The sequence below is a fragment of the Brachypodium distachyon genome, chromosome 3, assembly GCF_000005505.3.
Source record: "Brachypodium distachyon strain Bd21 chromosome 3, Brachypodium_distachyon_v3.0, whole genome shotgun sequence".
Taxonomy (NCBI): Eukaryota; Viridiplantae; Streptophyta; class Magnoliopsida; order Poales; family Poaceae; genus Brachypodium; species Brachypodium distachyon.
Window position 1 is genome coordinate 28244272 of NC_016133.3, and position 24890 is coordinate 28269161.

The 24890-nt window shown below is 46.3% G+C and overlaps 2 protein-coding genes across 5 annotated transcripts; both read right to left on the reverse strand.

The window, feature by feature from the left end:
- Positions 1-6102: 6102 nt before the first annotated feature.
- Positions 6103-15776, reverse strand: LOC100840033 (transcription factor-like protein DPB). Its single transcript, XM_003573924.4, has 9 exons — positions 15381-15776; positions 14454-14530; positions 14167-14210; positions 12259-12336; positions 12039-12185; positions 11885-11953; positions 11270-11368; positions 7383-7453; positions 6103-6743 (listed from the first exon to the last, which is right to left on the reverse strand). Exons 1-9 carry the CDS (start codon positions 15608-15610, stop codon positions 6512-6514), a joined length of 1047 nt encoding a protein of 348 aa, XP_003573972.1. The 5' UTR covers positions 15611-15776; the 3' UTR covers positions 6103-6511.
- A 5972-nt stretch (positions 15777-21748) lies between these two features.
- Positions 21749-24360, reverse strand: LOC100840338. 4 transcript variants are annotated; one of them, XR_731539.3, is made up of 5 exons: positions 23894-24360; positions 23656-23759; positions 23230-23442; positions 23095-23154; positions 21749-21937 (listed from the first exon to the last, which is right to left on the reverse strand). XR_731539.3 is itself a non-coding variant. In XM_010236461.3 (5 exons), the coding sequence occupies exons 2-5, from the start codon at positions 23689-23691 to the stop codon at positions 21843-21845; spliced, it is 336 nt and encodes a 111-aa protein (XP_010234763.1). In that variant the 5' UTR covers positions 23692-23759; positions 23894-24360; the 3' UTR covers positions 21749-21842. The 4 variants fall into 4 exon arrangements, 1 of the variants encoding a protein (XP_010234763.1); XR_731537.3 differs by having other exon boundaries at positions 23230-23364; positions 23894-24358; XM_010236461.3 differs by having other exon boundaries at positions 23230-23374.
- Between the last annotated feature and the right edge of the window lie 530 nt (positions 24361-24890).

The following is a 24890-nucleotide window of genomic DNA, read 5'->3' on the forward strand; positions in this document are numbered from 1 at the left end:
CTGGACTTCGCCTGCGAGTTTAGAAGGTGACGCTGCTGCAGGTAAGCGAACGGGATTAACTTGTGCCACGGGATCAAGGAGGGGATCGGTACCTGCTGCCAGCTCCTCCTCCACCGGAATTGAGTCGGCGGTAGGCGCAATGGCGGCGCCGGCCCGGAGGTGCGTCCTCTTGCTCGGCGCGGCAGGCGGCGAGTCGGCTCTCCCACGCTTGCCGACTCCCGACAGGGTTCCGTCCTTCGGGGGATTGAGCTTGAAGTCGAACCCCCGGAAGAGCCCCCGCTTCGGCGGGGCTGGGGGCGCCCGGGGGGTTGCCGCAGCCCGGGGCACCACCGAGGCCGCCGCGGCGTCCGTGGCCCCCGCGGAGGTGGCCGCCGCCGTAGGCTTCCTTGACCTTCGTAAGATCAGGGGCACGTCGTCGTCTTCGTCATCCTCGTCCGCCACAGGGATGACCGCCCGGGTCTCGGCAACTCGGCCCGCCTCGTCGTCGGAGGATGCGATGTCGGGCCAGCTGACCTCCGACTCTTCCCCGCTCTCCTCGAGCACCTGCTTCCCGCGGGGTGCTGGCGGAGGAGGATGCGGGGTTCGAGCGGGGGAGCGGGTAGGCGGCGATGATGTCATGCAACTCCGAAACATCGGCGTGAAGGGAGAAAACCCCCGACGGCAACTCCGTCACAGGGGCATCCTCGCCGGTGATCCCCGTCACCCTCGCCTGGATGGCCTCCGGATCCACGCTCCCTTGGTGAAGGCGTGTCCTGTCCCCGGACCCCGTGTACATCCACGTGGGGAGGGAGCGAAGCTGCAGAGGCGCGATGCGCCGGCTGATGTAGGCGCACGCCACGTCGAGATCAGTGAGCCCTGCTAGCCGCAGGGCCTTGATCTTCGCGACGATGGGGAGGAGCTCGGCATCGCGGTGGTAGCGGTTCCGCCAGGTGTCGTTGGGCACCGGCATCTCGATGGGCGTGAAGATGAACTCTTCGGGTTCCTCCACACGGACCCAACACCTGTCCGCCCGCCCTCTCTATCTTCTTCTCCGACTGGACGATGAATTCCGATTTCATCCGGTCGCGGGCGCGGAACACCACCCCTGATGACATCGACCCTGCTTGCTCGATGCGAGGGTAGAAGTAGTGCCGGAATAACGCCACGGACAGCCTTACTCCGACGAATGCCTCGCAGAGGAACTGGAAAACTGCGAGGAGAAAGAGGGAAGTGGGGTGGAGCTGCGCCACCCAGAGCTGGTACGCCTCCATGAGCGCATGGAGGAACAGGGAGTACGGGGGTACCAGCCCGGCAAGGATGAAGCGTGCAAACACCCAGAAGTCGTTATCCTGGTGGTCGGCACCGGCGGGGAAAATGAGGGTTTCCCCGTACTCGTTGAAGCGCGAGGCGATGGCATGTTGGACCTTGTCCAGTGCCTCGCCGTTGTAGCCAGGCCGGAAGAAGGCGCAGGAGGCCCTCAGCTCCCTCCTCTTCTGATCCTTGTCCGAGGCGGGCTTCTGGGAAGCCGCCTCGCTCTTGCCGGCTGCAGGCCTCTTGGAGCCTTTTCCTTTCGTGGGAGCGGGGGGGCCATGAGGAGTGTGGGCGAAAGCTGGCCGGAGGCAGGGATGCGAGGAAGATTGGAGACGAAGGGGAAAAGTAGGGGAGCTAAGTGTTTGTCCCCTACCACAGCTGCGGGGTCTTATAGTGGCCCGGTGCCGAGCAACGGTCGTATCCGCACCCTACGAGTGCGCTGGGATAATTACGCCCTAGGAAGGGATAATTCAGGACGTGGCCTTAACCACCCGTGTTTAATGGGGAGGTTAGGGCGGATATCTCAGGCCCATTACTCTGCGCGTAACAGCAGGGCCCCGAAGCAGCACGGGGCCCACGCGTCGGTTAAGGGCGTAGCCCGGCAACCAACCTGGAAAGATCCTACCCGGGAACAAGCATTGCCGGCCCACGCCCGGGGGCTACTGTCGCACTAGTGGCACCCGGGGCGCCACCGCTGCGTGATGCGTGGGCCACCTCGCTTGGTCCCCGGAAGGATCGCGCCCCGGCAGCTCCACGCGAGATGCCCGACAAGTTGCAGCCCGGCAGGGCTAGCCGGGTTGCGGGGATTTGCCTTGTGGGGCAACAGGGGGAATCCCGCCTGGGCACTTCCCGGGAAGGTCACTTGCCGGGAGGGTGTTCCCGAGCGCAAGCAACCGTTACAAAGGCAGGATCGAGTGGGAGCCACAGCGGCGCCACGTGGCGCCTCAGTGGGCACACCGCGCGTAGGTTTCGTCAGGACGAGGAGTGAAGCACATGCCAGCATTTAATGCTCCGACCAAAAGGGGATTTCCTGTCTTGTCAGCCAACAGTGACCCGCCTGGGGTAAATTTCAGGCGCCTAAACCCCTAGCTGCAGGGCTACCTAGTTTGCATGCAAGCCAGCGCACCGAGGGGGAGTTGTCCTAGCTTCCTGCTCGCCATTTGTCACCCATGCACCGTGGCACCTGTGGCATCCCCTTCAGTATAAAAGGAGGACCCCCGCCAATGGTCAAAGGGGTTGGACCAGCACATAGTTCACTTCTAGCGATAGCCCGAAATAGCAAGCGGCACTTAGCCGAAAAGAGAGAGCACCCGGGGACTCCCCCCGGAAACCTGTAAACCCCAGTTCTTTGGCTAATAAAAACTCAGAAGCAGGACGTAGGGTTTTACACCTCAGGGTGGCCCGAACCTGGGTAAAAAGCGTTTCCGTGTTCATCGTGCCCATACGCTTTGCATTGGTCCCGCCGACGATCGCCGGAGAGATCCCCGCAGCCCACTGCCGAACCTAAAAGGGGGTGCCCACGCATCCCCGGTGTCAAAGCCCCGTGCTACGACAATAACATTACTGCCTAAAGGAGAGGGTGCTGATAAAATACAAATGTATAGACCTATCTGTTTATCCAATGTGCTTTTTAAAATCTTTACTAAGGCTGTTAACAATAGAGGGGCTTTAGTGGCTGATAAAAGTATTTCTCATTTACAAGCTGCTTTTATCAAAGGTAGGATTATTTTGGACAATGTAGTTTTATTGCATGAAATTTTAGATAATTTACACCATGACAAGAAATCTGGAGTTTGGTTTAAAATAGACTTTGAAAAAACATATGATAAAATAAATTGGTCCTTTGTTAGCTGTGTTGCAAATGAAAGGGTTCCCTCGTAAGTTTAACGACTGGATAATGAAAATAATTTCTGATGGTAAAGTAAGTATCATGGTAAATGACCAGTTAGGACCTTACTTCAAAACACAAAAAGGTTTAAGGCAGGGGGGTCCTTTGTCCCCTTTCCTTTTTAATTTAGCTACTGATGCACTTACAGTTCTGGTCCAGAGGGCACAAGAACAAGGTATCATTCAGCGGCTAGCTGTGGATTTATTAGATGAAGGTGTCTCCATTTTACAGTATGTTGATGATACCATTTTTCTGATAGAAGATAATTTTGAATATGCTAGAAACCTTAAATTTATTCTTTGCATCTTCGAACACTTATCTGGGTTGAAGATTAATTTTCACAAAAGTGAATGTTATGGTTTTGGCAATGCTGCTCAGAAACAGGATGAATATGCCATGATCTTTACATGTCAGAAAGGGGCTATCCCTTTTAGATACTTAGGTGTTCCAATTAAAGATAAACGGTTGTGTAATGGAGATTGGAAATATATTGAAGACAGGGTAGAAAAGAAAATGAGTGGTTGGAAAGGTAAATTACTTTCCATGGGGGGCAGGTTGATTTTAGTAGAATCTTGTTTAAGTAATGCTCCTAGTTATATGATGTCTCTATTCAGGATCCCAAAGGGAGCCAAGAAGAAATTAGATTTTTTTAGAGCAAGGTTGCTGTGGCAAGAAAGCCCAGGAACAAAGAGATATCATTTAGTTAATTGGCCTGAGATCTGTCAACCTAAAGACCAAGGAGGTCTAGGGCTTACTGATCTAGACATTAAAAACATTAGCCTGTTGTGTAAATGGTTATGGAGATTAGAGAATGAAGAGGGGGATTGGCAGGATATGATTCGAGCTAAATATATTAAGAATAATTTGTTAGCCCCGTGTAGCCGAAAGAGTGGGCAATCTCACTGTTGGCAAGGAATGATGCAGGTTAAGAGTATCTTTGTTACCTGCTGTAGAAAGATTCCAGGTAATGGGGAACGCACTTGTTTTTGGGAGGAGCACTGGATAGGAGAAATGTCGTTATGTATCAAATTCCTCAGATTGTATGGCTTAGCCAGTAAAAAGTTTTATTCTATAGCAGAGGTTGTGAAAACTGATTGGCGGTGTATTCACTTCAGAAGGATTCTTAGGGATGAGACAAGGGAGATGTGGATAGAGCTTATAAATTTGTGTGGAGATATTCAGTTAAATGAAGGTGAGGATAGATGTGTTTGGAAACTCACAAAATCTGGTGGTTTCTCAGTTAGTTCTCTTTATAAAATGCTTAAAACTAAACAGGTGGTACAGGATTGTTGTCACCTGTGGAAACTCAAACTGCCGCTTAAGATCAAGATTTTCTTATGGCTAACTGTTAAGAATAGGATTTTAACTAGAGATAATCTTAGTAGAAGAGGATGGTATGGATCCACAACATGTGAATTCTGTGGATCCAAGGAAAGTGTTGATCACTTATTTTTTCAATGTCCTGTAGCTCATTTCTGTTGGTTGGTGTGGTGGGTTGTGCATATGGTCTCAACAAAGTACCACAATCCATGAAGGAGCTAGTTGATGATGTATTATGTGGCCAGAACAACTCTGTTAGGAAATTAAAAGCTTGTGGCACAGCTGCTATATGCTGGAGCATATGGAAAGCTAGGAATCAGTCTTTTTTTGATAAGAAGCTATTAGATCACACTATTAACGTAATCTTTTCTACTTGTCATTGGATGGTGTTCTCGAATTCCTTACAAAAGGGGTCTAGTAAAGGAAGGCTAAAGCAAGCAGGGTGTAGGTCAGGCATGGGTGGAGGCCAACAACAAAGAGGATCGACAATGGTAGTGTGTAGGTCTTCAGTTTGTCGGGCGTCCCATGCCTATCTGGTTTACTGTTTCTTTTGTCGGGCATGTACTGTTGCTGGTCATGACCCCGTTGGATGTATTTCTAGATTTTTGAACTGTCCTTTTATATTTTGTATGAACCTCTAAGTACACTGCTGGTTTCATTAATGAAACTGAGAGCCTGGCTCCTATTACTCTAAAATAAAAGGAGGGACTGCTGCTTCCACTGGAAAGGGCGCCGGCCACCGCCGAATCTCCCCGCCGGCCAGGAAGAAGTACTGCAGCAGCTGCTACGCGATGCTGATCTGCTCGTTACGTGAAGCACTGTTGAAGCGCTTCCTTTCCACGAGCAACGCGACTGCCATGGTCAATGCCATGAAGAGCCGCCCAACACAGGCACAATCACCGTGTCGACTACGCGCGTGGAGGCGGACGAGCCTGTCGGAGCAAGGCGTAGGAGACGGAGTGGACGAGGATGTCACCGAGGATGTCATCGGTGCGGGGCGGAGGACACAGTGGCGGCGGCGACGAGAGAACCCGTGGAGTTTCAGTTTTGCCTACGGTTGTTGACCGGGACATTCATGGTTTGAATAGCCACTGGCCGTTAGATTGAAATGAGCGGTGGATAAGAGGGGGCAAGGCACGCGGTGCCTTGCAAGAGGCAAGGCAATGGATCTCTGTCCAGGATCAACACCTTGGCGTGTATTTCAAATATTTCACATGTTAGGTTTGTACAGGGACTGCCCTTGCATTCAATAGGTCTCTTGGCTATGGTTCTTTCGGTAAGAATTATACTGTAGTTTTTTCTTACTTTGACTTTATTATTTTCTTGATTTCAAAAAATAATAATTTACATTTATAATTTTTTTGGCTTGAAACTTAAAATTTATATACATTTACAATGATGGCTTGGCACTTTTCGAGTTGATAGTTTGGGGCATGAAAAACACATTGTTTTCGTTAGTACGCAAATATTTGTAGTTGTGTCGTATTTACTCAGAAAATAACAGGAAAGAGGGCGCATAGGCCAGAGGGGTCATCTTTTCTTCTCTTGTGACAGAGAAAAAACTTTATACTAAATTTTCGACACTTATTATGGATCAGAGAAAGTACATAACAAACAATGTGCATTCAACTACAACTGTCAAAACAAACAATATGCTCGAATATACAAAAAGGAGTAATTGACATGGACTGGTTTGACAAGATATATAGCGCCACATAGGTACATTGGACCAAACAAAGTTTGCTTTTCTAAACCAGCAAAGGAACAAAAAAGAAACTAGAACCGAAAAATCAGTTAGGTGCCTGGTGCATCACCATGCCAATCAATCTACCATCAACTGCCTTCTCCTGCGCTGGTCGGCTGGCCGCACCAAGATCGAACACCAAGTAGTTCGTCCCCAAAGAATTCGTACCGATCAGCAAACTAAATTAGAGTGCGTTTCCACCTTCTGTACATCTTAAGTTACAGAAGACCAGGGAGTACAAAAACCAAGAAGCTCACACAACATTAACTCTAATGTTCATGCTTGACACGCCCTTTCAGTATCCCAGGAATAGGAGGTGAGGTCTGTAATCTAAGTCCACTCCGCCTTGCAGGTTGCGGTGAACGATGCGGATAAACATTTGGTGTGCTTGAGCGTTCAATTCCGTTTGCAACCAGAGCCAAGGTGCCATCAGTTTCTTCTTTACCAGAGAGCCCCATAGCTTTCAATACAAAGGAATCATCGTGCAACTCAAACGGAGTGCTACATTTCAGAGACATGCATGTCAGCCATGGTTTCAAAAGAATATTTTTTGCTCAGTTAAGTTCAGAAGATTTGATAATCTAGACTGATTCTGCATCTTTCATAGAGCTAAGCACGAGATTTAACTATATCATGCCAATAAAGTAGGAAGGTGCGTTCAGAATTCCATGAAAGCAGCAAGCCTGCCTTCGAAAAAGGGCCTCCAACAAGCTAGGTACAGGCTGGTCTTCACTAAATGCTGTACCACCAGATATTTGGTTTGCTATCAGATTGGACACCGTAAGGGTCTCAAGTGGTATAATCAACAGACGATTTCTTTCAAAAGGAATTGGCCATAGGATAATCATATAAGAGAAAAATCAGCTCCTGCTGTTTAGAAAATGAGGGGGGCTAATTTCAAGGTTTTAGCCAGGTTATCATACAGAAACCATCATTAGAGATTCATGCCCAGCAGAAAAGTTATCCAATGAAATTTATGAAATCTTCCAACAGAAGGAATGCAAAATAAGATCAGAATCATGTTTAGTAACGGATATACCAATTAACTGGGTAACTGGATGTGTTAAATCTAGAAAACTTAGGCCAAATAAAATATTTGGAAGAAATATGTGATTCAGTATTTAACCCTTAGAATTTTACCTATTGAAGTCAAGATGCACCAGCTGCATATCTTCTGATATCTCCACTTCTACAGTTGCATGAGGACGTGTCTGATTGCACACAAAAAAAGGTTCTTGTCACTCAGACCACCATGAAATAAATGCTGATAGTGTATACATGCTGAAGTTAGGAAAGCATTTTGTGGGCATACAATTGGTTGAAAAAGACAAAGGCAGAGAACAAGGGTTAATACTGACAGTTCATGCACACTTTTCATAGCCACCAAAGAATGTACGCATACAATGCAATACTGCTCGTACAATTATGAATATGTAGTTCTGTTGCTCAAAGGTCCATTTCGGCAAGGCCTAAAAATCATAACAGGATTTTGATAACCAAACCTGAAGCTATTGTCCAAATGTCACGTAATAAGAGCACCAAAACTTGATTGGGTGAAATTCGCAGACCTTGACAGGAAGCTGCGCAGTGAATGCCCAGTCTAAGCGATTTGTTTTTCTTTTTGAGGTAATAACACCCGCAGTACAAGAACTTGAAGCGCGCGGGCAATTTCATACAAGAACTTGAACAATGGGGCCAAGAGGTCCAAAACTTGTATTGAGGATTCACTTTTGGTCAGATGCGCTCCAGAGCCTCCACGTATCTTGCCAGCACGGCAAAGTCACGCGTGAGGGCTTGGTATTTTTTACAAAAAAACACCTCGTTTACCCTACGCTCTTTTTTCTCCCATGAAATCCCCTACGGCTTAACCCTAAATCGACAAATCACCGACTCGGCGAGGTATAGGGCGGCAAGGGAGGAGGGCGACGTCATGGTCGACATTGGTGAGGCTGGGTCGAGCCGACGGGCTGCTCACGCATGCAGTGGTCTCAACCGCAGAACGGTCACCGACGAGGAGTGGGCGACGGTGACCGCAGAAGTTAATTGGGCGCCGCCGCGGTCGTCTGTGAAGGTTAGTATTCCTTTGTGGAGGTTTCGAAAGGAGACGAACCGGCGCCACGATCGGAAAGAAGATTTCCATATATGAAAAGATACGAGCTGGAATGGAAAATAGGAAGAAAACAGGAACGTTTTTGAAAATTCCAGTTGCCTTTGCATCGTGTGGGGATGAGAAAGAAATTGTATTACGCTCGCACGGCTAAAATGAAAAAAGCAAACCTCCTAAACAACCAGCGTGGCTAATTTGGACTAATCTGGGCACTAATCAACCACCTAAACAAGTTCTGGACCACTTGGCCCCATTTTTCAAGTTCTTGTATGAAATTGCTCGCGGCGCTTCAAGTTTATGTACTGCGGGTGTTATTGCCTCTTTCTTTTTACTTGTTTGTTCTAGAGATAAGAAGTTTGCTCCACCTTGCTTTATTAATATACATTCAGTTCATGCAAAACAGGAACTCAGTACAGCACTCAGAAACCTTCATCTCCTTTGCTGCAGGCTCCTCAATTAAGAGCATCTCCAGCAGCTTCCCGAAAGTGGTTCCCAATTCCTAAAAAATGCTACCGTTCCCTAAAACAAGGTAAAAACCCTCTCCAGGTAGGCCTGGCAATGGTTCGATAACTGAACTGAACCCAAACCAAATCCATCCGGATATTTTTTGCCAGCCAAGTTCAACCAAACCCACCGTGCATAGCTTCCAACCAAACCAAACCCAACTATGATGTTATCTCAAACTGAACCGAACCAAACCGAACACAGGAACTTCAGTTACAACCCATTCTTCGTTATGGGTGCAGACCAGTTCTCCCGCATGAGATGTGGATCTCGGCCGTCTGACCTGAACCGATCTCCACCTACACTGCAAACCTCGCCCCCGTGCTCACCAACGACCGCCGCCACTGCAACACCTCCTTGGTGAGTTGGTGTGATCATCTTCCTCTCGCCACCAGCACCCTTCAGTGTGGGCATCGCCGCCGGCGAGCCGGACGACGCGGCGGAGATCCGTGCAGCCGTCGCCCGCGCCGCCGGGATCCCGGAGCCGCGCCTCGACGGCGGCGAAGACGTTCGAGCAGCTGGTCCGCCATAGCAGCCGCGCCTCGGGCTCCGACATCAGCACATGTGGGCCACCGGCCTGCGTCCCCATCTCCTCGCTGCGCGCCCGGCCCGCATCCATGTCTCCTCGCGGTGCGGCCACGAGGAGCGCGACGAGCTCGCGGTCCGCCCACGGTTGGATCTCCCACGCGCCTGCTCCTCTCCTCTCCTTGCACTGCCGCCACCGCGTCCGCAGCTCGCCAACGAAACCCCTGCTGCCTCCTCCGTCCAGCAATCCGACGAACCATGAGAGCGCTCTAATCCTCGACAGCAAATCGGCGGAGCGCAGAAAGATCAGACTTCCGAGGAGGTGGTCAGCACTGGCCTCGAGCCCTCGAGTGCGAGAAGCGTCGTCAGCCTCGTCTCCCGCCTCCCCTTCTCGGCGGCCACATCAAGAACTGCCCTTTTCTTTAGCGAATCGAGAACTGCCAGTACTGACTGTTTCCAGGAACCGGATAATACCCATGGGCTAAACCATTTTTAACTGGTCCATTTTAAAACTGGAACCAAACTGTTCCAATCTATTCCTGCTTCACAACCAAACCAAACTAATCCATTCGGTGGCCCAGCCCCGTTTGCACCCGAACCAAGTCAGCCAAATGAAAAACCAAACTATTCCAACCGGTTAAACCTAAACTATTGCCAGGCCTATCTCCAGGAGGTTCCTTATCCCATTCTCAATCCGTAAATATTTTAGGGAATTCCCTAAATTCTCTCTCCTCATCCCTCAATCTAGGGAACCAACCTCCCACTTCCTAAACGTGAAAAGGCCCCCACGGGAAAGAAAAATGTCCTGGTTTCATCCCTTTCCACCCTGACCAGCCTACCCTGACCCGGGCCTCCTGAGGTGTGCTGCCGTCCTCCACCACCGCCGGCCATGTCCAGCTACGTCCGCGACCACCCCGCACCGCTGTGAGGTTCCCCGACCGCATTCCCGGGCTGAACTGGGGTCGGCAACGCCTCCTACGTAACCCCAATGCCACCGTCGATTCCCTGCGCCGCCGCGTCAAGGAGCTCCACCACGGCCTCCCGGACCACCCACATGACCTTCCCAATGCAATTTCCGCCCGAAATCGTGGCGGGCCACAGGAGCGGGAGCAGCGCAGTCTGTTGGAGCAGAGGCGGTTGGGGACATTGGCGGCATGGAGCAGGAGCAGGGAAGCGGCAGCGGTTAGGGGCAGGAGCGGCACGGCGGCCACCGGCAGAGGCGGCACGGTCGTGTGGGAGCGGCAGTGCTGTACGGGAGATCGACAGAGGAGGCTGGATTGGAGAAAAGAAAAAAGGCATTCTTTTAGTCAATAACAAATGGACTCCACATGTCAGTGTGATCTACAAAGAAATATAGGGAATCAGTTTTGGGGAACCTGCTGGAGAAGTGCACATTTTGAATAACCAGTTTTGGGAACTTGCTGTTGCTGGAGATGCTCTAAGAGAATCCATATTCCGATCTTGAAAAAAAATGGATGCTCCTTGGAATTGAATCATGTACTGAAACTAAAATATTATTCGCCACACCTTAGGCCAACTATGGCTAAAAATAGTATATGCAAGTGCCTAGAGGTACGAAAGTGTGCCATGGCATTATTATGGTAGAGAACCAAACAGATGCCATAAAAGGTCAAATGTGCCTACTTGAGTTTCACAAACTGTAGCAATTTAGAAAACACACCCATGGCTCCAATGAAATTGGAAACTTTCTTGTTCACGCTCAAAGATAATCAATATTGTGCTTCCCACAATAAAGCTTGACAGAGGCTTATATTGATATTTGAAATGGTAACACAGGTTAGCTAGACCATCAGCACTGGATTGGAATATATAACTATTCATTTACTTTACTTAAGCCCATACATGAAAAATAAGAAACGATTTTCTTTACCTGAACCAATATAAATGGCAGGGCCACTCCGCCAGAAGGAGCATCTCCTGAAGAGTATAGCTGCTCGTTTCGCTCTACCAAATTTTGGAGGCCTACATACTTAAAAACAAAAAATAAAAGAAATGAAATGGCTGAAAGCTAGATATTAATCATAATTTTTTATCATATACTTGTATCTTATTCTGAGATCAGACAAGAAAGACAAACTTCTGGCCTTCCATAACCTTATATAAGTCAGTTTAATTCTGGCACTATGACGATTCTTCATTCTAGCATCCATAAGCAGTTGAACTAACATTGTTTCAAGCGATTAAAAATGTTGCTTTTGCCTCCAACACAACATGTACCATAAAGGCTGAATAGAAGATTAGCTGTTGTCCTAATTCTGCATCCAAGGATTCCGAATTTATATGGATGGAACTTTCACTATCCAAGGTGGAGTAAAACAACTGAAACTTTACCATCACAGAACAACCTAAACTCCAATGCATACGGTGCTAGGTAAACTAGGTGTATGAAAGACAAGCCCCCTGTCATAACTTACAAGATTGGGGGTTATAAATAATGTGAATTATCAACTCACATAACAAATAAAAGTGGATCAGGTATGCTTACTTGGTCTTGTAGCTCCTGCAAATATGCACTTTTCTTGTCAATTCTACCTTTCTGTCCAATGAGCTTGATCTGTAAAGTGCAGATGAACTTATGAAGAAACAACAAAATGATAGGTAGAAACTGTTGTTAAACATGTGATTAGCGACAGACTTACCTTCAATTTATCAATATCACTCATACTCGTACGAGGCAAGCCCTTCCACTGAATTTCCTTTTTATCTTTATATATAATATCCATAGCCATCAGGACATTCAGTGCATCATAAACCCTTCTTCTTATATTTTTCTCATCATATTGTTGCTGCATTTTGGACACAATTAGCACATTGCACTTTACAAATAACTGACCAAAGGGAGTAGCCATATTTCTTAACTGTATTGGGATTATCAGGATCCGGTGACCCAATATTACTATTTGGATCTGAAAACTCAGCTACAAGTTCGTCTGCCACCTGAAGATATTGCAGTCAGAGAATCACGCCACATTAGCCAAGAGTTTTTTCTGATAAACAGGTAAAAAGTTACTAATGGATATTTTGCAGTTCACACAAATTGTGAATGAACATTAAGGAAACAGGGCCGTAATTCCTCCAGTGTTGACAAAATCTTACAAGAACTCAAGAATGAAAATACAATTATACTCCATCCGTCCCACTCCCATATTAAGTGACTCAAATTTGCCCAAATATAGATGTATCTATACCTAAAAGGCGTCTAGATACATGTAATATTTCGGCACTTAATATGGGACGGAGGGAGTACCATTTAATGAACCATTACAAACGGCAGGATCATGCACCATTGGATGGAACATTGAGCGAAAGGAAGCTCGTGCATTGTCATTAGTTAATGATTGAAATATGTGGGAGTTTTTCAAGGACTAAAAGTACACAGCGTGATGCAGACCAAGCTATCACGGAAACTATTTCTTCAAGCAATATCATGAGGGTGTTTTCCGATCAAGTATACACATGTGTAACAGGCAGGCCTTGAAACGAATGAGGGATGATGTATGACCATCAGACTTCACAAGCAATGAAGCAACCAAAACAAAAAGGAAGAAAATAGATAGATTTGATATCATCAAACCAAGATGAGCAGGGGAATGTCCTTCAATCTGGCTTTGAACTTTCAAAGTAAAAGGAACAGATCGGCCAGCACAGCGTGATGGAATTTTCAAATTTTGGGATAAGTCAGCGTAGTAGTCTCAACGCATATGAGCAAAACCAATCAGGTTCATTGTGTTAAACTACAAAGTTTTTCCGTGTTGACACTAAACAAAATTTGGTTTAGAGAAAAGATGCACATTTGTTTCTTTTACTAGACAACACAATATGTCAGCTTAATGATTAAACATCTAGCAAGGCTTCTTTCCATGCTGATTAGTTCAGCAGACCCGGTTGTACCCTTTTATTATGTGTAATAAGCCAGCTGGAATCGGTTTCAATCACCTGCTGTTCAGCTGCTCTTTAGCTAAATTTGTTGGGCAGGTGGCATGGTATGGTTTTGGTCTTGATATACCTCCTGATAGCACTGATTATATGGCGGGTGGATGGCTCCACATGTTCTATTTGGGATAGCGCAAACTAGCTCTTACCTGATGCCCAGCTGTCTGCCGGACGATCTGGTAATCTAGATACTTGGCTTGTTTCAAGCTTCAGTTCCCTCAAGACCTAACTACCAATGATCTTCGGTTTATGTGAATGTCTTAATTCTTGGACGATCCTGCAGAGCAAGCAAAACCGAGGAATGCTTGAAGGAGTGTGGAACTGTGGATGCACAAGATGGTGGCTGCAGAAGCCTATAACAGAAGATATGGATGGGCGCCAGCAGTGAGGAGGAATAAGAGTTAGGAGGCTTTCCCCAGGAGGATGGATCTACCATAATTCTGGGCGACACAATTTTAGAGCAGCTTGGCACAGAAGACAGTCTTCTGCTCTGGTGTTGTACGTTGTACTTTGTTGTTCCTCTGTTTTGCTTATATTTTGAGACATGTTTGGACACTGTAAAACTTGCGGTTTCTCTAATGGAAATCAATGAGGAAACCCATTGGATCAAGAAAAGATGCAGTAATGGCGAAAATGATAATTAATGACAATGAACCTTGGTGAACAAACTAACACAAGCCCATAGCATGAAAAGATCCATAATCCATCTAGATGCACTAATTCTTCTGTTGCACTTTTAAATTTGCAGGTGTACATTTGTGTGTGATATACTTCTACGATTCAACTACATCAAAACAAGAGAAACTGTAGCAAAGAAAGAAACAAAAAAAATACCTCATTGTAGGTTGTTCTCCCTTTGCTTTCAACTTTTTCACAGACTGAAAAGGACAAAATGAAACACTTCAGAACATTGTATTTTGTTAAATACAACTCAAAAGCCTGACTACCTTAAAAACAATGAGCAACATAGAGAAGATATCAATTATGTGTCCACATCAGAAAATTGAGTAAAGAGTATGCCAGCACATTCTGCTTATGTCTCTTATGAACCAGCATGATTATATCACAGTGAATAGAAGAGAATCACAAAGGTACTAGTGGAAGAGAAGTATTCAAATCACCTTTCATACTGAATTGGCGCAGACCACGGTTACCTTTGTCAGGACCTACTACATGTGCTCCTTTCTTTTTCTTCTTGCTGCATCACAAAAACCAATACAACTAAGTCTCAAAAGTGCTCTTCTACTTGTAAATTGCCAGGAAAATATAAGTAAGAGAACATCCAAAATATAAGTTTTGCAACGATAAAGCATAATCACTTTAAAATCTTTAACACTGCTAGCTTTTTTAATCAATCAGGAATAAGAAAAACTGAATCTCAGGAAGAAATAAAATAAGTTAAGAACCAAGTGAACAGGCGAGTAGCTTTGATCATAGACAAATCAAAAGTAGCAAAACCTTCCATCGACGCAGTTACGAAATGATTCTATCATTATCTATCAACATATTCAATTTACAGCATGAGTACCCATATAAGGGATTAGCAGAGCTTGTTATCACCCTACTTATCTACTCCACAGAGGAAGAAACTGATGTAACAAATACAAGATATGAGTGTTGCATCCAATAGCTTGAAGATAAGTCCCAAGCAATACATGAACACTCACATGTTAAACTTTTTGAAACAACGAACTTCAGCAAGCAAGCATATTGTGACCGAAACAGTTACCAATAGCAGGTTCAACATTCTAATGCATAGCAATCACAAGTTCTGCATGTCCTAACACCTCTTCCATGGTCAATGCGCACCAAATCAAACCAACACAAGCTACAAAACTATGCATCAACTGAATCTAGTGTGCAGACAAATGCAACCCCACATAGTAAACCAGAGAACAATCTTAGATCACGGAAAGGAAATTGTACGTCTACCACGCAGCAAATCCCGAAGAGCTCAGACGGGAGTACACACTTCCCTGGGGGACAAAGCTGGAGGTTTGCAAGTACAACTCATATTAAACAGCAACGCAACAGCATATTTCACGGACCTCGCGGCGGTCTGCGGCGATGGCGCGCCATCCCCCTTGATTTCGAGATCACTGAGGCGGCGGGCGACGGTGCTCCCTCTTGCCGGCGTTGATGTTGAGGCCGAGGTCGTGGCGGCCGCCGCCGCAGCCCCCTTCCCGGGTCTAGAGCGGCCGGAGGGGGAACCGGCGTTTGCGGCGCTGTTGGAAGCCGAGTGAGCCACGCCGCCGGTACTTCGGGCTCCCGGGACCATGGCGGAGGGGATCGCGCGGGCGGGCGCGTGGAATTGGGAAGAGGAGGAGGAGAAAACCCTAAGAAACGAAGCGGAAAATGGAGGGAGAAACAGCAACCGACGGGAGAGCGCGGAGGCGGAGAAACGGGCAGAAGTTTTTGATTTTTTTTTTTATCTTTACGCCTTCGCTGAGGCGGGGTCGCCACGAATTTTCGTGCGATAGGCAAATCCCACTCAGAGATTCATCAGTTGAAGACTTGAAGTGGTGCACCGATCCAAAAATTTCACAAAATGTCATGTTTTCCCCAATAAAATGTCACATTTTTTCTACGACATTGCTCCAAAGTCCAAACATATGTCTTTTTTTTCTTCGCTAAAATACTGCTCCCTCCATTCTATAATTTTGTCTCAAATTTGTGCAAAACTGGATGTATCTATTTCTAAAATGCGTCTAGATACATGTAGTATTTTGACAAGAATTATGGAGCGGAGGGAGTATATATTCAATTGTCACTTGCAAAAATACCACATGACAATTATTTAGGTCATTTACCAGTGTTAGATTATTTGGAACAAAATACCCTCCAAGTACCTATCAATCAATCGATCCATTTACATAGAAACTGGGCAAGAGGAGTTAAGAACAGAGTCTCTCTGATCTGAAGGAACTCTAGGCTAGCAGTAGCGGCGGGAGGTAGAAGGAGGAAGGCAAAGTGATCGGCGGTCATAGCATTTTCAAAACGGATGATGCAAAATAGAGCACGGATTTTCAAAACAGATGATGCAAAATAAGGCATGGACGTAAGATAGGCATCATTTTTACAGTTTTTCGTGTCCTAAAATAGAAAAGCCATTTCAAATAAGTCATAGCAAAAATCCAGATGATATAAAACAAGACACCACATCTGGCAATATTTCACAATGACACACGGGGCCACCGGTCAGAAACACAACTCTGTCTTCTTCCACCACAAATCCAACGAGCAAGCCTCTCCGCAGCGGGAAGCTCGTCGAGGAGGAGAGCCGCCGGCGGTCGGGGAGGTCGGGGGGCGGGCCAGTGGTGCTCGGGGGCGGGGCGGCGGCGGCGAAGGACTCGGACGACGCCGGCGCGGCCGCCGGTAGCTGCACAGGCCGTGCATGGCGGCGCCCACCAGCCCGGTGCGCGCTCGCGGCGGCAGTGGAGGTTGGGGGCGGGCCGATGGAGGTCGGGGGCAGGGGCGTGGAGGTCAGGGCCGGTGCGGCGGCGGCGGAGAGGCTGGTCAAGGCAGGCGGGGGCGGTGGAGTCGGGGCAGCCCCGTCCATGGCCGGCGGCGGACGAGCCGGAACGAGCGGGAAGGAGAAATAGCGCGCGGGGGGAAGAGGAACGACGGTTGGAATTTAGGGCATGCCCTGTTCACCTGGGTTGAAATTTTGGGGCAAGCCCTAATATTATATATGGCACAAGATATGTTTGCATCATCTGTTGCAGAGTGTTTTTTTGTTGTCCATGTCCTAAAAAATGATTTTTGAGACACAAATTTTACTTTACATCATCTGTTGGAGATGCTCTCAGTTAAATAGAGGAGGCAGCGCAAATCAGCTTGTTATTGTGTTGAAGGAGCAATCAGGCTAGGTGGGCCTTAATACGGGGGCTACAGCTCATCACTGTGGAGCGGCCGTGTGGGCAAAACTAACGGCACACGTTGGTTGAGGTAACCAAAGCTTTGTTGTGATCGATTGTACTCATGTTTCCTCTGCTCATTTTAGTTTTTGTTTACTATGTTGCGCACTGCTTACGGTAAAAAATGCAGGTGTTGTACCGTAGCTGCTACTTGACCATCCTGTTGTAAGTATCACTTGTTGCAAGATGCTGCTATGTGTTATTCTTGTGATTTCTCTTGTAGTTGATCATGTAATTTGTTTTTGTTTGAGATGAATATGAGAAGAACAATGTCTCTGTAAATCAATTGATCGGTACAACCGAACCAAACAGCCCAGGGAAAATGCCCGGATTATATTTTGGTCTAAAAATTCTGTCATGAAAACAAAAGGTTAAATAATCAAAATATGGTATCTATATAATAACCTATAAAGTTGATCCCGACTAAGTACAATTAATGTTTGCAAGCTTTACATGTAAGGTGTCCACATCATCATCCAAATCATGTACATCATGAGCATTCAAAATCTCCACATAACCATCTACATCATGTTTTGTACTACACCGGGAATCCATTTTGGTGCTACTTTCAAATTCAATATTTTGATACCTAGAATTTTTATTTTTATGTGCAATCAATGTTTGCAAGCTTCACATGCAAGGTGTCCACATCCTCATCCACATCATGGGCATTCAAAGTCTCCACATCACCATCCACATCATGTGTTGTAGTACACTAAGAATCCATTTTGACGATTGTCGTAGCGGTGTCACGGCAGATGCCATAGGATGGTTTAACTTGGGGTCGATGGACGACGGTGGATCTGGAGGAGGGAGGACGTGAAGAAGAACACGCAGAGAACACGCAAGAAGACCCAGATCTACCCAGGTTCGGAGCCCTCTTGTAGAGGTAAGACCCCTACTTCTGTTTTTTTGTATTAGCCGAGATAGTGAAGCTCTACAATGGTGCTCCTTGAGCTGTATTCTTGGGGAAGAAGAAGAAGAAGGGGAAAAAACCCTAAGATGCTCTCCTCCCCTTTTTCCACAGAGGGGTAAGGTTCTATTTATAGGCCGCACATGGTACACTGCCATGTAAGCCGAGTCTCACGTCATCTTCCTTGGGCTCCACCGGGCACGCGGCTTGGTTCGCTACAGGCAGCACCGCAGGGGACAAAGCAACTTTACTTTTTCTGCCAGCCGGCAGCGGGTACAGCTATCCTCTGCCGGCTTCCGTCATAGATTCCCTTTCGGTGCTTTTTTTGCGTGGTCGCCTAGCACCGGCGTACAGGCGCTGACCACTTTTCCTGGAGTGATGATGGCCCTGCTTTACATCGCACCGCGTGGCCAGGATAAGACCGTTGAGGGATCTCGGCTACTGCCAAGACCCACGTGCCCATCGTTGTCTTGCAAACTCATAAAACAAAGTAGCTGCACCGGCATACATCGGGTATGCCAACTTAGCGTTAGTCGCACTCCGCGATGCCGGCGTACTTGTCTATGCCAGCCTTGCCTTCGTTACCTCGGCTAGAGTAGTGCCGTTATGACTCTACCCGGGGCCATCCCCCGACACTAGTCCCTTCGAAATTTAATATTTTGATGTCTAAGATTTTTCATCTTCAATTTGCATATAAATATTTCACCAAACAGACATATTTTTAAGATATGTATGACAATCGTTCTAAGAATTCAGGTTGACGAAACTTCACTTTTCGGTTTCTTTGAAATTGTTCATGTTCATGCACATCGAAATTACACCTATTGTTTTGTTGCATAGGGATTATGAATGATAAAGTCGTTTTGTCCTACAATATTCATATTTTTTTTATATTAAATCATATTATTATCATTTGTTTCTAAAATCATATCAGCCATGCATATAGAATTTTCCGCGGCAGCGCGTCGGGAATCACCTAGTTTTATCTACGAGGCAATCATTGGTGTTCTGAAGAAAAAAACAAGTAAATGTGTGTGTTTGGGGCAGTGTCTGAGGAAACGTGTGGGATTTTGTCAAATTTTTCAAAGGAGAATGCATGCCTGCTTTTCCGAATGGCCAGCTATGCGACAAGGTTTGTGGAAGTGACGATGATTTTGAGACAGACATGGTCGTAGCAGTTGGAAGTCAAGTGGTAGGTTTAAGTGAGCGAGTGGAAGACGAGAAAAGTTATATCCTTTGGACAAAGATGCAAGGATTGTGAAACTTACTGAAATTTCAATCAAAATGTGCACCAGATCGAAGCATCATCGTTGCAAGAAAAATATTGATGTTTGCTTGACCATTTGACTCAAATGGTTGGCCACCTTATCCTGCTTTACCTTTTCTTTGATAGTGGGTCAACAGCCTTATCTTCTCCTTCACCCCTTTCTCCTTTCCTCTTGCACGTACCAAACGCATCCACAATCAATCTCTTCTTAAAAATTATCTCATGTACGAAATTAAGTGGTGCTCTAAGGCGATTCCATATCTGATTCTCTCGATGCACATAATGTCGTCTATCTTGCTCCCAAGCTCCGCGATGTAATATGTTTGCATCCCAAGCTCCATGTTCTTCTCACACGCCTCATTGTCGACCCCCATAGGAGTCACCTTCCTCACGCCTTGACATGGTGGCACTAAGCAAGATGCCTGAAAGATGGCATAGCCGAAAGTTCGCGTCATCGCGCTTGTAGTGTTGACTGAGCAAGGCTTCAAACTAAATCAATGGAATATGATGCTGCATAGGAATACTTCTTTTTTCTGCTGCACTGAGTTATTTTGTTAGTACCACAAGAATACGTTGTGTCAGTCACTTGTTGTTTCATTACTGTGACCATCTTCTTTCTGCCGCGAATGAGCACCAGGCATTTTTGTTGTCTCGAGAGAATATTTTGTTGCAACGCCAACGTTGACTGCACAATAAGCTCCACGCACTACTACAGAAACCCCTTTTCTGAAAGTGGCGGTTCAGTCAGGCCAAAAACACCACCGTCACTAGAGGCCATTTGGGGCATCCACGCATATCACCAGTGGAGGTCCTTTTGCACGGCTACTCATGATCTTCGGGGAATCCCACAACAGCCACCGGTGGCCAGTTCCTAGACGAACCGCCACTGCAATCTCATGCATATATAACAGTACAGTGAGGCCGCCGGCTGGTCGAGCTCGCGTGTCCATCTCGACCAGCTGCGGCTCTCCTACTGTACGGCAACGAAGCCCTGCCAAAATTCGATGGCTTCCCCTTCTCCTTCTTCTTCCCTTACCTTTCTTCATCCTCCTATTCTTCTTCAATTTGGTCAATTTCATTGGCAATGGTGCGGCGGCCGGCGGCGGCGACTGGGGCCCTCGATCTCTCTCTAGCTGCGCAGCCGGCCCCCTCTCTTGTTGCCCCCTGCTCTCCCCCCTCTTCCTAGCTCCTTCTTTGCATCCCCCTCGATCTGTGAGAGAGAGGATATGGGAGTTGAAAGATCGGTATGGTCGTAGAGGGGGTGGTGAATAGGCGACTAACAAATTTTAACATTTTTTCTTTCTTTTCTTTAAAGATACAAACACTTAATCATAGGGTTTACTAAATTTTCAAGGTGAATGCAGCCTTAGTATGAAGTGCAATTACTAAAGCAACTTGCAAGAATGTAAAGGGGGTGAAAATGATACCACACGGGAGACGAAGATTTGACTCCGGAGTTCCACCTTTTGGGAGGTGTACGTCTCTGTTTGGAGGAGTGCTATACCACAAAGTTAGAGACGCTACAAAAACTCACTCTATTCTCCTCTCACAACACCACAAAAGTGAGGTGAGCTCCACAAATGGCTTCCTTGAGGGCGAACGCCGAACCCTTACAAACTTGACCAAGACACCACTCCACGACTCAACCGGAGGCTTCCAATCCAATCCTCGAGCTCAACAACACCAAGAATGAGCACGAGGCGACAGCTTCCGTTTAGGGTTTCCAACAAACCCAAGAGAAATGAAATCCGAAAACAAGAGGGAATCAATATTTGCTTTGGTGAAACCCTAGATCGGGACCTTCTTCTCCAATTCTCAAAGAATCAACAGGGGGATGCTCTATGAAGGGAGATGTATGAGATTTTAGCTCTTGAAAAAGGTGGGGAGAGAGTTGGGGTCGGGCACATCTCCTTGGGGAAGAAGGCCTTAAATAGGAACTCTCAAAATCCAACCGTTACACACAGGAAATCGGGGGGGTAGAACTACCGGGCTTACCCCTGGTACTACCAGGGCCTAGAACTACCAGGGTGGTACCGCTCCGGAGGCATAAAAAAAACAGAAGCATTTTTGCCAATCCGAAGGTGGTCCGGTACTTGGGGTCAGTACTACCGGGGTCCGGTACTACTGGTCTCAAGTCCAGAACTTCGAACCCCCAAAATCCTGAAACGTGTAACTTATCTAATTTTGGGGTGAACTCTCCTCACACATAGGAAGGCTTTAGTGGGTGCAAGATACGATTTGTGTACGTAACAGTTATATTTTTTAGATGTATGACAATCAAGGCACCAGCAGCTAATTAAAGAAATCGGACAGTGGACAGTTTAGAACCTTCATAATTTATTAAGAGAACAATATCACTGCTAGTAAATTAACCAACATTCATTTGATTGTGTTGCGTGTATCCCTTTTAGTTTTAGGCACACAGGAGCAACTTAAACTTATAGAACACAAGAGCACATATAGCCAGTAGCTCCATGGAGCCACCCTCGACAGCAAAGAGCAGTGACACTGCAATAATGAACCAAAATAAACCAGTTGTAAGCACATCTGCATAACCCCCTGCACTGACAATCACTTAGCTGGGTCATATAACAGACCAAGATTAGCCATTCAATTATGTGAATCATATCAAGATGATGGATAACCATGCGAGGCTGCACTGAATATCAATACCCCCCTGCACTGACAATCACTGAAACAGCCTATACTGAGAAGTAAGTGCACAGGGGGTTATGCAACCAAGTATAGGCATATCAATATCAAGCTGATGAGGGCAGAATATTATATCAAAGGATGTGTCCCAGAATTATAAGAGATAACTTGAATTAATCGGCAAAACTGAGAAGAACGTGCAGAAGTTTTATTCACTCAGATAGATGCATGTGCACGCGTTGGACCAACATGAAGTAGTATTAATAAGAGGTCTGATGGATTACAATTAAAGGTGGTCAATATAGTGACCGGTAATTTTGATTCAAGCAACAATTTTAACTAATTTTTGGTAGAAGGTTGTGCTTCCTACATGGTAGATTATGTCCTGCATGTTTGGGAAAATGTCATAAAAAACTCTTGATTATGTACTGCTCTTACAGATCTGCACTGACAAAACATTAGAAATGAATACTTTCAAGTTTCCGGTAATAAGGTGTCATACAGAGTTCCAATGTGAAATCTATAATCGCAACCAATGAAAAGAAAATATGATCCGCATTTAAATTTAAATAGACCCATCACACATCAGGGAGGAATATGCAATGCTATTGAGGATAAAAAATGAGGACTATGGTTCACATATTTTATTTTGAGATATGAGCATCTGTACGTTGCACCTCATTTTCATCGTGCCAACAATTGGTTGATTTATCAAGCAAACTGTCACAGGCTATGACTAAATATGACGTGCTATAGTTCTATGATTTTCATGATGTTTGAACTATAGGGAGCACTGGATCTCGGGAGCCAAAAATCCAGCTGCCTTCTCACTGCCTTCTCTTTACACATAACATGCAAACAATGTACTCGTACTAAATATGACCTTTGCAGAAATGCATCTTTTATCTGGCCAATAGCATGAGATGTTTCGCACCTACCTCGTCTTGCTCAGTAGTTAACCTTTATAAGAAAAATTTGCAAGCTGAACAGGAAACTTTGTCATGATTTCATACCTTCCTCCGTTGGTCGTACCATGTCCCATACACTGAAGGCTTCGTTTTGCTCCAGACTTGCTGTGTAGAAAAATAGTTATTTGTAATTCATGTTAACTCTGAATATTAGTGTATACAGAGGGTTCTTTTTTTTACCCGAGTTTATTTCCCTGTTGTCAATAGCTGTAGGTTGGGGGAAGGGAGGTCTATTATTGTTGGAGTCATCTTGTGCACTGACAATTGGTTTCAAGGGTGAGAATAGGTTGTGGCTGACCGCGTGGCCGTCCGTGTCTGCGTAGGACTGAATGATGTTAGGATCCCTCAAAGAATTCTCAGTGCTATCCGTATTCGTAAAAGCACGCAGATTGCCTTCAAAGGAAGCAAGTACATGTGTTTCAATTTTTAGTCAACAAACGCGATGCGGAACATAATCGAGAGCCATTAATTTCAACAAACTCGTTGCACAATATAAACAACAACAAAAAACAATGCATATGCTCATCCATGGCAAGATGGTACAGAATTAACAGGATAACAGTAGCAAGAGTAACAGCAAAAAATAGAGGCGGGAGTTTTGTGTACCGATGCAAGCAGATCGAGCTGTCGAGCATGCAGCATGCAAAATCTTCGCTGTGATAGCTGCCTTTCCTAATTTGAGCGAGCAACACAGAGAAATGAAGCAAATCCTGGGCAAGCAAAACATCAAATAGGTTTTAGGCAGGGAGCCAATATCAGAAATTGAGAAACTTGAGATCAATACACATAAGCTGGGGGGACAAAAAATCGAAAGGGCAAACAAAGAAAATGAGAGATCTCCTACCAGGAAGAAGGCCGGTACCAGAAAGGGTGATTATAGCAGACGAGCAGGTGGTAAGGGCAGTGGTTAAAACGATGAAGAAGGTCACGACTAAGTTAACCCGAGCAGTTTCTGTGCCAAGTAATAATGGTGGATGAATGCTGTTTTTTGAGCATTAGTGGCTTCATTTGTGGTCGAGAGAGGATGGTGCGTGACGACGGAACAGATGGTGCGGCGGACGAACAGTCGAGCAGGCAAAATAAAAGGCAGGCGACGTGGAAAAAAAGGAAAAATCAGGCAGTGAGGTACTTCTATTATGGCCTGAATCTCGACAGATTAATTACACAGCATCAATTCGAAGAGGAATACTCGGTTTGGTGGAAGTCAAGCCGCCGCCGGCCACGAGGAGTGCGTGCGTGCGTGCTAAGGCAACGAACGGAGGTAGAAGACGAACGTGCCTGGGCTGAGCAGGTGCTAGCGCAGCAGTTGGGCCAGAAGAAAAGAAAAAGGGAAAGAGAAGGGACAAAGTGGGCTGCGGCCCAGGAGGAAAATAGAAAAAGAAAAGAGGGTGCGCTGGTCGGCAGGGTCGCAGGGAGGAAAAGGAAGTGTATCACGGGAACAGCGGGTGCGTGCCATAGTGCACTCGCGAAAGAAATGAGCTGATGTGGCAGCATAAGAAACCATGAAGGTGTTCTTATTTAGGTATAGAAGATGATCCGACGAGATCGCTAATCCAGGGATATAGCGATATCCTTCCGTCACTTGTCCGATCGGCTACCTAATTTTCCCGATCTCATGTTCATTGGATAAACACGTACTGTACACATTTACTGCCTATATAAACACCGCAATAACACGTCCGAATCCTCGAGATGTGCGTGCAGAGCCACCGCTAGCTGCTCCAAGAAATCCCGAAGACCCTCAAGAAGGTCCCTGGTATGTACGTACGCATGCAAACTTAATTACGTGGTCGTCAGCCGTTCTTGCTAGCTAGATCAACCCGTGCATGCGCATTGTATAC